The sequence below is a fragment of the Camelus dromedarius genome, chromosome 17, assembly GCF_036321535.1.
Source record: "Camelus dromedarius isolate mCamDro1 chromosome 17, mCamDro1.pat, whole genome shotgun sequence".
Taxonomy (NCBI): domain Eukaryota; kingdom Metazoa; phylum Chordata; class Mammalia; order Artiodactyla; family Camelidae; genus Camelus; species Camelus dromedarius.
In genome coordinates, this window is record NC_087452.1 from 41,349,860 (window position 1) to 41,365,609 (window position 15,750).

The 15,750-nt window shown below is 48.2% G+C and overlaps 2 protein-coding genes across 4 annotated transcripts in view; both read right to left on the bottom strand.

The window, feature by feature from the left end:
* ACVR2B (activin A receptor type 2B) overlaps positions 1 to 1,703 on the bottom strand; it is a 34,763-nt gene extending 33,060 nt beyond the window's left edge. The window contains exon 1 of the mRNA XM_031469970.2: positions 1,318 to 1,703. Coding sequence (XP_031325830.2) covers positions 1,318 to 1,369 — 52 coding nt within the window. The 5' untranslated portion in view covers positions 1,370 to 1,703. The remainder of the gene's footprint in view (positions 1 to 1,317) is intronic.
* A 2,396-nt stretch (positions 1,704 to 4,099) lies between these two features.
* The window catches only part of XYLB (xylulokinase), a 46,776-nt gene continuing 35,125 nt past the window's right edge, over positions 4,100 to 15,750 (bottom strand). The window contains exons 16-20 of one of the 3 annotated variants that reach the window (XR_010384954.1): positions 15,658 to 15,716; positions 14,122 to 14,209; positions 11,620 to 11,714; positions 6,990 to 8,913; positions 4,741 to 4,871 (exon numbers count right to left, since the gene is read on the bottom strand). Coding sequence is in view for 2 of the 3 variants with exons in the window: in XM_031469971.2 (XP_031325831.2) it covers positions 4,692 to 4,871; positions 11,620 to 11,714; positions 14,122 to 14,209; positions 15,658 to 15,716 (422 nt within the window). In the remaining variant the exon portion in view is untranslated. Of the gene's footprint in view, positions 4,872 to 5,691; positions 8,914 to 11,619; positions 11,715 to 14,121; positions 14,210 to 15,657; positions 15,717 to 15,750 lie in introns of those variants that run through there. The other 2 variants (XM_031469971.2, XM_031469972.2) reach the window with 2 other exon arrangements.

Consider the following 15,750-nt stretch of genomic DNA (forward strand, 5'->3'; position numbering starts at 1 on the left):
TGACATCCCTTCCAGAGAGTGCCCAAGTACCAATAAGGGGTCTCTGTCCTCTAGTCCCTGCACTCAAGACACGGAGCTCCAAGCCCGACACAGAGAACTCACTTGCTTTCGGCGTAGACAGCTAAGCCATGCTACACTGCAAAGGAGGCGGGCGGAGTGGGAGTGGGGATGAGATGGAGATCCCGCATCCCCACCCCCGCAGCAGCCGGGGGATCCCAGCCCCGCCCCTGCACGCCCGGCCCCGCCTTTCGCGGGTTTCCCAGGCTCTGCGCTGCTGCCACCCCGGGCGGCGGGGGACCCGCGCTGCATGTGTAATGGGGGCTGGGAACAAAGACGCGCAGGACCAGGCGCCCGGGCTGCCGCGCACCAGCCTCCGCGACCGCCTCGGGCTTCTCCCTGGAGTTTTAACGCACGGGTCCCACGCTTCCCAGGGCTGCCCGGAGCCATTCCACTCCGAACGCGGAGCTCATCCCTGCGCGCACACTTGAGTAGGCGCGTCCCAGCGCCGCTAGAAGAGAAAAATCAGTGTTTCGGCCTTGGGGAAAAGCGCTCTCTCATGAGAACTCCCCGTGTATACATCCGCACCCAAACAACCTCAACCACTCACACGCGAGCAGAACGCTAGCCCCGCGGGTCATCCACCCGCGCGCCACGTGCTTCCCAGAAGCCAGAACGGACTGGAACCTGTTGGTTTTTCTTCTCGCCGCACCTCCCCTCCCTGGCTCCCAAAACACAGGGGTCCCGCAGGGTGGCCGCACCTCGCGTCCCGGGGCGTCAAAGGGAAAGCGGGCGCAGGTGGGAGCTGGCGCCAACTGCGCGCCTCCCGGGGAACACGACGCCGACGCTGGTGGGATGGGGTGTAGGGGACTCCTCCGGGCTACGTGAAGCGGGCCGCTTCGCTTCCTTACACCTAGTGACTCTGAGGGTCGCGCAATCCTGCCCCCCGCCGCTGCTGCACCTACAATCCCGCCACCCCCGGATTAGCTCTGCCCGCCCTGCTTGGCCACCTTCCCCAGGCTCCGGTTTTCCTCTCATTCTCCCTGGGCTCCACGCGCCCGTGTATCCTGAACTCAGACGCTGGGGTCGCCTCCGCCGACCGGAGCCCCGCAGGCCATCGCACAGGCAAGACTGTCCCCCCCAAGATCAGTGAGCGGGGCGCCCAGCGCGTCCCCAGTCCCCGCCCCGGGAGGTGCAGGCTGGATGCAGGTGGCCCGGAGAGAAGGCCGCGGGCCCGCCCTTTGTTGGTAAACACCAAGCAGCGCCCGAAGCCGCCCCGCGCGCCCTCCCTGCGCCCCCCACGCCGCGCCCCGTTCTTACCCGCGCACAGCGATCCCCAGAGGAGGGCGAGGGCCGCCCAGGGCGCCGTCATGTTCCGCGGCGCCGCCCCGCGGACACCAGGAGCCCGCGGGCAGGGCCGCGCGGCGCTCCCGGGGCGCGCAGGGCCCGGCGGCGGCTGCGCTCTCCTTCCCGCTTCTTCCTTAGATCTCGTTCCCTGCGCGCTTCCTGCGCCTTCGTCCCGGGGCAGCGTGCAGGCTCCTAGGGCCGGGCGGCTGGGCCGGGCTTAGGGCCGCTGCGGACGGCACAGGCTGCGGCCCGGGCTGCGGGGCGATGCGGGGGCCGGGGGGCGGCGGCGCGGCGCGGGCCGGGGCGCACCCGACTCAGGCATAGCGCGGCGGGGCTGGGCCCGGGCCCCGGGCGCAGGGGCCGAGTCCGGAGGGGCCATGAACGGGGGGAGGGGTGGGGGGAGGGGAGCTGAACCGAGTCCAAAATGGCTCCTGAGCCGCGGCCGCGGAGCCGAGCCAGCGGGGAAACCCGGATGTTGGATACAAAGAGGCGGGCGAGCTGGGCGGGGAGGGGGAGGGGAGGCGGGCCCTTCGGCCGCGTGGTCCGCGCCCCCCTCAGGGGCGGAGCCCCGGAGAAACAACAACACGGAGGCCCCGCCCCCAGCCCACGCCCTCCGGGAGGGCGCGTGCAAACCGCGGGTCTGGAGCGTGAGGCAGGGCGCGATGGCAAAGGTGGCGGGATTGGACCCCCGGACCACTTTGCCCCAGAACTCCAGGACCCCGTGGCCGCCGCTCCGGGATTCTTGCTTCGTGCGCAGGCGACCATGCTCCCGAGGGCATGATGCCCTGCTACTCCAGAGTGGGTGGGCCGCCCCCGACTCTGGCCTGGATTCCTCTCTGCGCCTCCGTTTCCCCACATGAGATGCGAGTCACAGTGAGCCACAGGAGAGTCGTGTTTATTGGTGAGTGAACTAATCAGCAGGAAAAGGCTGATTTCTCTAAAATAACAAGTGGACCACCACGTCTGCAGCCCAACCCCCCACCCACACACACGCACAAAAGGCACAGCTGAGTATCTTGGAATTGAACCCATCCAAGTGAGGGAGGGCGTAAGCCCCGCCCCGTAGAGCAGCAGCAGGTGGGAAAAGGCCTCTGGGAACTTGCTTTCCTCACCCTTACCCACCTAAGTGTTCTCAGCACTCCCACCCCCCACCCCCAGCTTCAATCTGCACCTTCAAAACCGTTAATTGCCTTCAGTCCCCGCAATTGAAGATCTTGTCTAGCAAATGTCTGGGCTGTCCTCTTCACCCCCCAGATTCCTCTTTGGGGACCATTGTTCTCTATCTCAGATTCTACGGTGCTTGTCACAACCATAGTTTGGGAGGGTCATGATGCCCCCCACCCCCAGCTAAAGAGGGAAAGACCCCTCATAGCTCAGGGACGAGGCGTGGAATCCTTGGATACAGAAATTGTCCTCTGGCCTTTCCAGATTTGCCACAGCCTTTCTTGGAGCAAGGCGAGAGCAGCTGGGCGGGCTGAAACTGAGCTGTTTCACTTCTTTGAGCCTGATTCCTTATACAAAAAGTGAGGAGGTTAGACTCCTGTGCTTTGCTTTTTTTTAATAGGAGAAACCTTATTTATACAAAATCTTACATAAAGTCCACCCTGTAAGACGTAAATTGTCTTGACCGAAGCTGAAATGAGGATCCACCACCTCCAGTTTCCAAAGCACCTGAAACATCTCAGGCATTACACTTTGGAACCATGACCCAGAAAGATTTGGGGGTCTCTAAAGGCCCCTTCCAGTTCTGGAAAATCCCATGTCAAAGATTACAGCTCCTTATTGGGTTGGCTGGTTCATCTTGTCTACTTCACACCAGATTGGGTATCACAGTAAGGGCTCACATCTCTGTCTTCCACCCTGACATCTCTGGGAACTCCAAATTCTTATAACCCACTGCCTACTTGACATCTCTATTGGGCAGCCTTATCAGGCACCTTGTTATTTGACCTAGCTGAAGAATTTCTCATTTCCCTTGTAAATCTACTCCTCCAGTTGCCCATCTGAATAAGCAGTATAACCAACCAATTGCTCAAATCAAAATTTTATGAGTCATTCTTGATTCCTCCCATATTCAATCCATCAGCAAGTTGGTTTAAATCCTCCCATGGCTTCCTGTTACAATAGCTGTACATAATCAGCCCTTCTTCCTCCATCTCACCATTATCAGCTAGACACACTGGCCTGCTTTCTGTTCCTGAGACACATTAAAGTTTTTTCTGCCTTAGAACCCTCGCAGTCCCCATTGCCACTGCTGAAATCCTCTTGCAGAGCTGAAATCCATGTTGTTGAGCTCATAGGATTAGCCTCTGTCTCTGCCACCATTTGTTCATGAGCCTATAGGCTGTTTGAGAAAGGTGATGATGGAGATCTGAAAAGCAAGTTTGATTTGGGTTTTCTGCCCTTTTGAACTAAAAGAGTAGTAAATACTGCATTTGATATCAGATATGAGATGACTGGAAGCTGGAAGGCAAAAACCCAACAAATGTCCACAATAAAACTTTGGGCAGGGAATTCTTCCATTCAGGCATTCTGTATGTTAGAACTGCTCTTCCATGATCTCCCCCCTCCGCAGGGATCAAGGTCAGAAACCAAGGAATTAAGAAGAAACAATTCAGCATGGCATCCTTCAGTATCAAGTTAATAAGAGAAAGCAGAAGACTACAGCATTATAATATAACTGATACCTGTATAATTATAACACATTCTATTGTGAGGGTTAAATGCATTTAATTGGCAAGATAAACTCTTTAAGTAATTTTTGTAATTTTATTTGGAGACTTTTTCATTTAAATACATAGAAGCAGCCCCAGACTCTCTCAGCTTCTGAAAGGCCCTGGTTAGAGATATGCTGTAGTGGGTAATTATGAGAAATATGGGGTAATATACAGTAGTATTTATTAGTGGGTAATTTAGGTACAGCAGTACCACCTTAAACAATTTAAGGGGGGGTTACCATTAACACTGTATAATTGGGTGGGTGCATGGGTTTTTTAGCAATACAGTTCACCCAAAGCTTAACCATGTACTTCCAATCTGTTCTGTGTGTCTTCAACATCAAGTTACTTCCTAGACACACTTCTCAAATAGTTTTTTTGTTTCTTTTCTTCCTTGCCCCCGTAGTTCTTCTTCCCACCCTCTCTTAACTTAATGGTGACTACCTTGAGGTCAACTAAATTGAGTGGCTTGAATGGAAAGGTAACTCTATAATTCTCCAAATAGATTAGATAATGCTGTACTAATGGAAAATCCCCACACCTCAGTAGCTTAAAACAACAAAATTTATTCCTCACTCATCCTGCAAGTCCATTGTGGGTCACCAAGCAAGCTGTGCTCATTGTGAAAACTCAGAGACACAGGCTAATGGAGGCTACATTTTGATACATGCTGCTTCTGGTGCAGACACGGGGGAAGAGAGCATGGGAAATTATTTTCCGACTCTTAAAACATCTGCCAGATTCTGAGAAGATGGTGGCTAGGTTAGTGGCTGCATAGCTTTTGAATCTTCCAAAATTCTCACATAGCAACTGCATGGAAGGAAAAACAAAACAGAAAATCCGTGTGCATCTATAACAAAACTAAGTGACAAGGTTTCCCCCAAAACACCAAAATACAAGCGAGTGGAGACAAACCCCAAACACCCAACAGCAGTAAAAGCTTCATGGGCTAGCATCCGTGCAGGGAAAAGCTGAGGAATGCAACAGGCTGGATGAGGGAACTGAGAACAACAGAATCCCAAAAGCTCTAAGAGATAGTCACTGGAAAGCATGGCTCAATGACTTAAGAACAGTTGGTGAAACTAGGAGGGGTTTTTCCCAAACCAGCAGAAAGTGAATGCAAGGTGTCTCTGGTAAGAATAGAAAGAGCTGGAGCAGTCTGTTCCTGTGGGCTCTTAAAACTGACCAGCCAAGCCTCCCTTTTAGGCCAGGTTCCTACAGTGAGAAGAAACTGCTGGAAGTGAAACCAAAATCGAGCTGAATAAGATGTTTTACTTCCAGCTCTCCTGCAGTAGCTGGGACAGTATTTGCCCTTCAGAGCCATAACAAGAAAACTGGATAAAACATAGAAGGCAACTATTTTTGGACATTATACAATTCTGTAATCCCTGAGAACAGAGAGACAGCCTTATGGCTGCCCCTGCTTTCTGCTGGAGACAAATTCCAGTCCACAGTGCAGGAAGTGCATCCCAAACAGAGCCTGGCAACCTTGTAGAGTTGAGGACAGAGTTGTACTCTTAATTCATTCACCCTTTATTCTTTTATTTTTATCAATATTACAGTATTTTAAAGCTATACTTCACTGATCACTGCTTTAATTATATCCAATAGATTTCATTATCAATTATATCTTTAGAAGCTCTGAGATTTTGGGTTTTACTTCCTCTTTGCCCTAGAAGTACTTTTATAGAAAGTATGGCTGGAACTTAAAACAGTATTTTATTATTTTCTCATTTTATTGTGTTGTAATTAAAGAAGATTGCATTATTTCTATTTTATGGAAATTATAGTTTTCTTTGTGGTATATAGTAAATGGACTTTTTCTTGAAGTGAGAATAATAGATGTATTCTCCATTATTTATTATTCATTATTATTATAAGGTGCAAAGTTTAATATTCAGAAACCATATGGATTCCATTGGAATCTATAGGAGAGAATCAAAGACTTTCATTTAAATTTGACAAACCAAATCGTTGAGGCTATAACATTCATAACTTGTCTATCTTCATTGTGAACTGTGGCTTTTAACAATATAGTGTCCTTCTTGGTGTTTTTGTTTTGTTTTGTTTTGTTTTTTTCCTGAATTCTACCTTATCGGATACAGAAATTGTAAGCTTTGTCTTAATTTTTTATTTTTTGGTGGGGGCAGGTAATTAGGTTTACTTATTTATTTACTGTTAGAGGAGGTACTGGGGATTGAACCTAGGACCTCACACATGCTAAGCATGGGCTCTACCGCTTGAGCTATACCCTCCCCCCTTAGCTTGTCAACTTTAAAAGATATCCTTTGGCTCGTACATACTGCCTTTGCAACAAGCCCTTTGTACTGTCCCCTTCTTCTCTCCCTTCTTTTTTATTTACTTAGTTGTGTTACTTCCACTTTGTCAAAGTACGTGCCATCTGATACTATTCTTCCACCCTTATCCCCACTTCCACTTTGGTCTTAGATCTGTAACTAAAGATACTCAATACTCACTACCAGTCCTTTTGCTGAAGTTTCCCCAATCATCTCTTCCTTGGAAGAAGCTTGTTTGAGTAGAATCCTAAGGGTGATGAGTACAACATTTCCTGAGCTCTTGCATAATTAAAACAAAATTTTTCAAACATCCTTGATACTTAAAGGGCAGCTTAGCTGGACATGAAACACTCAGTTCATATTTTTTCTTCAGGTTTCTTAAAAATACTGCTCCACTGCTGTTTGCTTTTTGAGAAGTTTGGTGCCAACCTGATCTTTCCTTTTTGGCCTAGAGAGTTTTTTTCCCTCAGCTTCAAAGTATAATACTTTGCAAGGCTTGATCATTCTGGGTCAGTTTTCCAAGTAACAAGATAGTAGTCCCCTTCAAGATATAGATTCGGGTCTTTTAATTGTTTTCGGGAATTTCTCTTGGGGTACAGTTTTAAATAATAACTCTGTTCCATTGTCTTACCTTTTGGCTTTGAGATCTCCAATTTTCCCTGTGTTAGATTTTTTTTGCCTGTCTTCTTTGTCTCATTTTCTTCCTGGGCGTTTTCAGCTCTTCCTTTATATTGCTTTTGCTGTCTTAGCTTTGTACATCCCTATCTTCTATATACTTTATACTATATACTTTAAAGTATGTTCTATTTATACTGACATCCTTGTAATAACAGGCAACTCTGTGGGAGCAGAGGAAAAATGAGGAATGCATTCAGTCGCTTTCTCTGTTCCTTGATAGATGAATGCACTCTTCCGTTGGTGAATAATGTAAAATTTCTCTAGTCAGTAATGTCTAGGTGGTGGTGGTAAGAATTGCCTGTTTTCTTCCAAATCTTTGACTTCCCTTGTTGGCGGTCAACTTTTGGCTTCTTGCTTCTTTGTTTGCCTTCACCCACCAAGCCTGCAAGGGACACCACTCCCTTTCGAGATGTCATCTTTCTCAGAAGCGGTATCTCTAGTCCTATGCATTTTCTAAATCCTTTCTCTTTGAGCTCCCACTAGCCACTGCTCTGATCCACCGGGTCTGTCAAACCTGTTTGTAGCATTTTCCTACTCTGAGTAAGACCACAAGTAGTTTGGTTTAACTGAAGTCCCAACGTAGGTGAGGGCTTGTGGCACAAGAAAAATCTGGAGGATTTTGCAGAAGGCAGATCCCAGAGGACTTTCTACAGAGGCTTCTGCAATAATTTGAGCAAAGACGCAAGGGGTCTAAAGTAAAACAGAAGGGATAAAGAGAATGGAACTGCTTTAAGAGTTACCAAAGGAATAACCAAAATGGTTGGTAACTGACTTGACACGGGGAAGAGGATATCTGAGTTTGAGGTTTGCTTTCCTGAATGAACAAATGGATGGACAGTGGTGCCAATTCACTGAAACAAGACTTCTGGAGGAGGAGGTTTGGGAAAGGGCGAAGGAAGATAAGTGGGGTCTGAAGTACCCCTGTGAGAATGCTGACAGACTCCAAGGAGAGTTCTGGCTGAAAACAGATCTGGGTGTCACTGGTATAAGTAGCAGCTGAAGCCCAAGACTAGATGAAGCCATCCAACAAGAGAGGACAGAATGGGAGGGAAAGAGGAATGAGAACAGAGACTTGGGGCCCAGCAATAATTAAGAAGTAGACAGGGCAGAAGCATCAGTAAAGAAGAAAAAATGGGAGGAGAGGGTATAGCTCAAGTGGTAGAGCACATGCTCAGCATGCACAAGGTCTTGGGTTCAATCCCCAGTACCTCCCGAAAAAAAGGGAAAAATAAACCTAATTACCACCACCCCCCAAAAAAGAATAAAGAATGAATGATAGATCAGGAAAGCAGGAGAAAAGTTGGAGAGAATGGCTAACAAAAGGAAGACAAGGATAAGAATAATTACTGCAATGGATTAAGACATATAAAATATGTTACATGTATCATATTGATACTAAAATCTAATTGCTATTAGAGGATGCTTGGGAATCAACTCATTATTCTGAAAACTGGTAAATCAAGAGGAAAGAATCTATTTTACTATGTCTCCCCCATCCTGCTGATTTAGGTCCTGAAATGGGAAAAGTCACAATTTTTATTGGACATATCCCAGGCTGTGTTATCTTGCCTCCTGGGATAAAAGGCAGAAAAAGAGAGTTGCCTTCCTGCCCCAGAAAAAAAGCAGCCCATCTATGTTCAAGAAGATGCACTAAGGCAGGCTTTAAGGTGGTCCTCGGCAGGGCTGGAGCACCGCAAGGAGTCAGGTGGGCAGGCAGAGCTGCTCAGAATAGGGAAGCGGATGGTTGCTGTCCAGGGCCACATCTCCAAGTGGGATCAGTGAGCCTGGGCCTGCGGAATTCGCTCTGGGGGCTCCCGGGTCTGAGTCAGGATTCTCTGCTCAAGCTTGGCATACCGTTGGAGGAGGGCCTCATAGATCTGGAGGGGTGGAAAGAGCAGTTTAGAATGTGGAAGGGAAGGTGCCTCTTACATCGCTTTGCAATTTGCAGTTTAAAAATTTCACGTCCCATTTACTTGCAATTAAATTTTTTTTTTTTTTTTTTGCTGGGTAGAAGAAAAGAAGTGTAAATTCACAAAAAAGGAAATACTCCTAGTTCTCCAACCTATAGTTTAAGAATTAAAAAAATGCAAATGATGACAAGAAGCCAGTTTTTGTTATCAGCTCTACAAAATTTTAAAAAATTCTGATGAAGGAACATTCCACAGTTGGCGGAAGTTGGGGGTACAACCCTTTTGGAAATCAACTCGACTTTATTTTTATTTTATTAAGGGGCTTGAAAATGCCCATAGCCTTTGACCTGGTTATTCTACTTCAGCAAAGCTCTCCAGGGAAATAATCCTAAATGTGGGGTGCCAGACCCACCAAGGGTCTTCTGAGACACGACTAAGGCTACCGTGGGCCACACCTTGGTCCTCAAAAGGTTACACTGGAGAAACACGCCTGTTGGCACAGTGGCTGCAGGAGACCATGAAGAGTTTGCACAGGTGTCCTGGAAAGGGTTTCTTTGCCTCCCTGGCTTCTCCCCTCCTTGTGCCCCAGGTTACAACTCAGGTGCCAGGAGATGAAATCCACATCTTACAGGTGCAAGAACCACCTTGGCTTTGAAACCTCATGTCCCACAAAAGTAACAACTCAGTAGGCAAGAGGCATGTCCATGAGAAGTCACTGCACTCAGGGAACCCTAAGTATTTATGTTTTTACTCCTCCAATGCAGTTTACCACTCCAGATGCAGTCCCCTAATTCAAGGCCATTTTCACTTAAGCAATGTCGCCTAGTAACACTGTTGACATTCCATTTTCATTATGTCTCAAAAGGAAGCAGAGCTAGAAAATTAACCAAAGGTCAAATTCTCATGCAGAATAGGGAAAGGTTTTGTTAACCCTTTACCCACATGGGGTTAATTATAATAAAACTAGAAACTTGAAAAACTAGAAGGAACTGCTCTAAGACATGGAAAATGCTCAAGAAAATGATGGTTCATTAGCCAGAAAGAATATTATGCGGCCATTAAAAATAATGTGTATGTGCCCTTTTAAGAATATACGTTCTGAAGGGGAGGGTGTAGCTCAGTGGTAGAGCACATGCTTAGCATGCACAAGGTCCTAGGTTCAATCCTCAGTACCTCCATTAAAACAAATAGGCAGGACAGCTGTTGTTGGCCCCACTTCACAGGGGAAGAAACAGAGGTTTGGAGATGCATGCTGCTCAAGGTCACATGAAGGTCACACAAGAGAGGCAGGATAAGAATCAAGACCCAAAGGCTTTTTATCTCAACGGAGGATCTTTCTACTGTATTGAGCTGCCTCTTAAACAGAAGGACACACAACAGAAAATAATAGACACCAAGTGGGTGGGTTATCTGGTCACCTGTAAAGCATGAGCTTCTGCTTCCAAGATAGGCTGGGAGACAATTCTCCAGGGTATTTCTAGAGGTCTTGTGACAGCTTTTGTTCCAGACTATCTTTTCAAGGGTGTTTGTATAGCAAACAGCTTTGGAAGATAGAGTGTGTAGCAGAATAATAAAGATATGTCTCCCTTGGGGGCAAAGGTTGAACAGGTCTGCCTGCAGCTCCTTTATAATGCTGGGGTTTCCTGAGCCCAGGGCCCCTCAGTTAAGACACAGACACACAGTGTGTGCACATTATCCACCTAGCCCACCCTGCACCGCCTCACAGTACTTCAGGAAAACTGCTGCAAATGTGAAGCTCATGCTGCCACCGTACTGTGAGTAGTAAAGCCCTCTGTCTGTGTTGCCCCTGCTCCTGGGCTGCAAGAACCTTCTGCAAACAGGAAGCGCGGTAAAGTGAATGCACTGGTGTACCACCCAGATGGTCCTGCAGAAACTGAGAACTTATTCTCCCAGCCCTCAGCTGATAGCCTCCCTCTGGGGATTGCTTTGGCTATAGGGAGCTGCCTTACCCCATCCTTGGGGGACCTGCATGCACTGACTGATTGACTTGGGGTCTAAAGGCCCATCCCCCTGACCACAACTGGGTAAAACTCCAGAGTCATCCCAGCTTCAGAACTTCCTGTAGGACTGGCTGAGAGCTCCACTGAGACTGCAATGCAGCTCACCTCCCCTACTGCCCAGTCCGCCTCCTCCGTTTCCCTTCCATAGATGCAGATCCCAAGAGCACCCCCTAACAAGTCTCCCACATCCTAATTAACATCTCAGGGCCTGCCTTCCGGGAAACCCAACCTGTAAGAAGTGGCATGTGCCTTCATAGAGATTTCCTGGCCTGAGTGACTTGCACAGCTGTCTTAGATCCAAACTTCAAATGAGTGGTAGAAATCCAGCACGTCTTGTGCTTCAGTGACAGAGCCTTTCAGTGGCTTCTGTAACCCAATGAAACAGGAGGGGCCACCCTGATGCATAAGAAAATATGCTCAGTGAGCCATCTGACCCCTGGGGCTGGAAAATCAGCACTATCTCTGAATCTCAATTGACAACCTGGCTTCTTTTGCTGTTTCCTTGACAGAAAAAAAAAAAAACCAAACTTTTCTTTTAGTTGAGCACATCAACTGTAACGCAAGTGACAAAGAAAAACTTACCTTTTGGAAAAAAGAACCTTGTTGGTTTTCACAACACAAATACCATGAATAAATTCTGATGGTCTCTTACCTGAGAAGCTCCCAGGGTTGGGGTAGCAGCTAACCTGGGATTTGGGGCTAATTTCACCACCTCTGAAAAGGGCATGCCTGTTCCAGCTGCAAGGCCTAGAAGGGAAAGCTCATTTCTCATCAGTGCACGTTGCAAATGAGGCATTACCCCGAGATAGCATTTTATCTCTGGAGTGATAAAATGTTCTAAAACTGGATTATGGTGATAGGTTGTACAACTCAGTACATTTAGCAAAAATCACTGAATTGTACATTCAGTATGGGTGACTTTTATGTTCTATAAACTGTGCCTCCATGAAACCGTTTTCAAAAAACAAGAGAAAGAGAAGAAAAATTTCAAGCGCAGGCCTCTTCTCAGCCAGCCCTCGTTTGTCTGAAGTGCATGTCAGAAGGCAACTAACCCCTGACCTCTGACACAAGGGAGGGTCCGCCGGCCTCTCCTCCCTCACATGGCTCCACTCTCCCCACCGCTTACTGCGTCCCAGCCACGCTGGCTTCTTTCAACTCCTTCTGCCTCAGAGCCTTTTCACTGTATGGAATATTCTCTGCTCTCTTCTCCTCTGAAATGCTGCTGCTGAAAACATCCCATCCACCTCCTCAGCACATCTCACCATTTCTGCTACAGATTTGTTTACAGTCCCTCCCTGGCTGAGCTGGAAGCTCTGAGAGGCCAGCACTGGAGCCCTGGTGCCTAGTACACTGCCTGCATACAGGAGGCACTCAATAAATGCTCACCAAGCAAATGAGTGGCAGGGCTGGGAAGAGGGAAGGTTGTCATCGGTGAGCAAGAAACAGTGAGGGATTTCCAGGCAATTTAAGGAGTAGTATCAGATGGAAAGGAAACTCAGGACCACACAGAGGGAAAGAGGGCCCACGGAAGATGTGAGACCCGGTTTTCTCACCGAATGCTGGAAAATCCCAGCCTGGAGCTGGGCGCATGATGGGGCAGTGGGTGGTGGGGTGGCCGGCAGACAGACTACTCCAAAGACCCTGGTCCCCCTCCACTCACTCCCAGACTGGCTTTGCATGACTGGCTTTTGTCCCCGGACCCAGGTGGAGAGAATGGATGTCCATGGAAAGTGGCTGATGTGCCTTGGGGTGGGAACTGGTGTGCAGGAACCTAGCTCAGACTTTGGTTTTGGAGGGCAGAGCAGGGCAGTGCCCCAGGTAACCGGTGGCAACAAAACAGGCACAGAAAAGGGAAAATAAGGAAGAAACACAGGGTGGCATATCCGTGGAGGCCCCGAAGGGTACTTCCTTTCCTGCTGCAGTGGAAGGAGGAGTCGAAAGTGAACCCAGCTCCTTATGGACAACACTGAAGGCTGGAAGCTTCTGGAACGGTGTTTTCAAAGTTCTGAGGAAGATATTTTAAACTTAAGAGTCCTCTGCCCAGCCAAAGTGGCATTCTTTGGGAGGGTGAAACAAAGCTCTTGCTGGACATGCAAGCCCTCAGAAAATGATCACCTACTGAATTCCCTCTTTAAAATGTATTCAGGCTGTATGTTCCAACAAAACTAGCATAGAAACAAAGAAGGAAAAAGAAACCTCTGGGAGTTAAAAAAGAAAGAAAGAAAAGAAAAGAAAAGCAAGGCAGACAAACTCATAGGTAAGGGGAAATAAAAGCCAACATGATGTAAAGTTTGATTAAAAATGTTAACAGTCTGGGAATAAATTGCCTGATGATCTTGATATAGGAGTGGCAGAAGGTGGGGTGAGACGTATAGGATGGAGAGGGAGGGGAACTAAAGAGTAAGAGGTTAATTATTAACAGAAAGCTATGGCCCCTGATTAATTCTCAATGTAGATAGAAAAAATACAAATTTAAATAGATGGGTTAAAAAGTTAAGGATAAATGTATGAAGAATGGCTCTGCTAGAGGGAAAAGACAAAGCCCTTTGGTACATGAGCGGCTGGAGGAGCAGCCCGCGCAGGCAGAGGACAGGGCAAACGGACCACATGGGTGGAAGATCGCCCTGTGGGCCTGTGCTGCTCCCTCCAGAACGTGCCGAGGCTGGGAAGACTCCTTTATTATCCAGAGTTTCAGGGAGGCCTCCATCAAACCCAAGGTTTCCCCACGGAGCTGTCCAGGGTGCTGGACTGCTTGGCTCTGAAGCCTTCGTCTTCGTCTCAACTTCCTGCTCTTGTTGAAAACATAGCTCTGGATTTTATCCACCTCTCCTGCCCACTAGCTGTCCAGACCCACACTTAGATGCCCTCAAGCATGCCCTACATCCTCTCCCTATGTCCCTGTGCTGAGCCTGACTCTGACTGGGCCTCATTTAGTTAGGACCCTGCTCTCTTTCCTACTTTAAGTAGAGAACAAAGGAACAGAGGATTTGGGCTGGTTCTCCGCTGTTGGGAGGGAAGAAAAATGAAACTAAAGGCCCCAAGCCTCCCATGTCCCTAAAAACTGGAAACATCTTGACCTCCCTTTTCCACCATCCTCAGCCCAGCCAGTGCCCCAACCGCTTCCAGAGGCATCTGCCCCCATCCATGGACTTACCATGGAAAGCTCGGTAAGCAGAGCCCACACAGGCTGAGTTGGTGGTGTCTATGACATACACCGGGGCACCAAACACATCTGCAAGCACCTGGAAAGGACAGAGGTTCTTAATGTGGTGACTCATTCCTCAGAGGGAACACTGACATTGACATGCATTTTCCAGGATCTCCTTCCTCATGTCTTCTGATACCTTCCATCTCACCTCTGCTGCCTTAAAGGAAGTATACTTGGCCATGTCACCCTGGTGATAATAGGGTCAGGACGACCTGGGAGAAGTCTCTAGTGGAGGACTACAGCTCTCTGGGTTGTCGCTGCACTGTTTAACCATTTTGTCAAAGACAAAGAAGAAGATTTAGAAAGTATGCTTAGCAAACAATCAAGGTGGAGATGGCCAGGCCTCAGACTAATATTAACAAGCCCAAACTAACAAGGGCATGTTTTACAGGAATAAAGTTTTCCACGTAGGTCCCTAAAATAAACTGCCTAAATTTAGAATGCAGGGCCTGTATTAAGAGGAGCTCGCATAGAAAAGACTTGGGGTCTTAGTTGATCAGAGATATTGTTGATGCCCCATCTGGATCCCCTTACTGGACTGGTGTGACCCCCTCACCCAGATGCTGTGATTATTGGCTGCCAATGGCTCACAGCTGCCCCTCCTCAAAATAACTGCTCTTGGCTGAACAGAGGCTGCTTCTCACAGGAGGTTATTCTCACCTCTTCCTAGGGTAGCCAGTTGGCTCCCTCACCTCAAGATGGAGCCAAGTCTGGGGCACAGTTCATGTTCCATATCTCCCCAGGGGATGGAGCTGACGCTGACTCCAGCCAAGACCATATCCTTGCTTACCCTTCTTCCCCTGCCCTACCTGCATCCCTCAGTCCCTTTTTCCTGGGAGCACTCTCTCATCTAATCACTTACAGAAGAATTCCCATATCAGGCTCTGCTTCTAGAGAACCTTACGTTAGACAGGTATATCACAAGTCAACACTTGATGCAGTTACTCAAACAGCTAAGGCAGCCTCAGGCTACATCCAAAAATGCTCAGTGTCTCAGTAAGATATTGACAGCCCCACCATGTGACAGCCTGATTGTCAGATATCTGTAGGTTGATTCCACTTTGGGGCATCTCTTTCTAGCATAATGAAGCACCAGGAAAACAGTGACAAGGTCTGGCAGCTGTATTACAAGAAGAACGGTTGGGAAAATCAGAGATGTTTAAACTAGAAGGGAGAAAACTTGAGGAAGACAAGAACACTGGCATTAGATGTAGAAGGTTTTCCAGGAAGGACAAATGCTTTCTGTGTGACTCCAGAGGCCAGTGCTGGTATGAGAGTAGAGATGGACATTGGATTTCCCCTGAGTATTAGACAGAACCTGCTCGCTGTGTGAGCTGCAAAGTAACAGATCTGGCTTCCAGGGAGACTATGAGCTGTAAGCTCCCCACCCCTGAAGGAGTGGGAACAGAGGCAGTCCTTACTACTGAGTGTCTGGCTCGACGTGGAAGAGGCCCTAGCACAGGGCCTGCTACCAGCACTTACCTGTAAGATGTCTCTGTTATGAGATGCCCCTCCCGTGGCCAAAATCTTTGTCTTGGGCACTTTAAGGAAAAAGGGAAAAAAAAGAATGGCTGT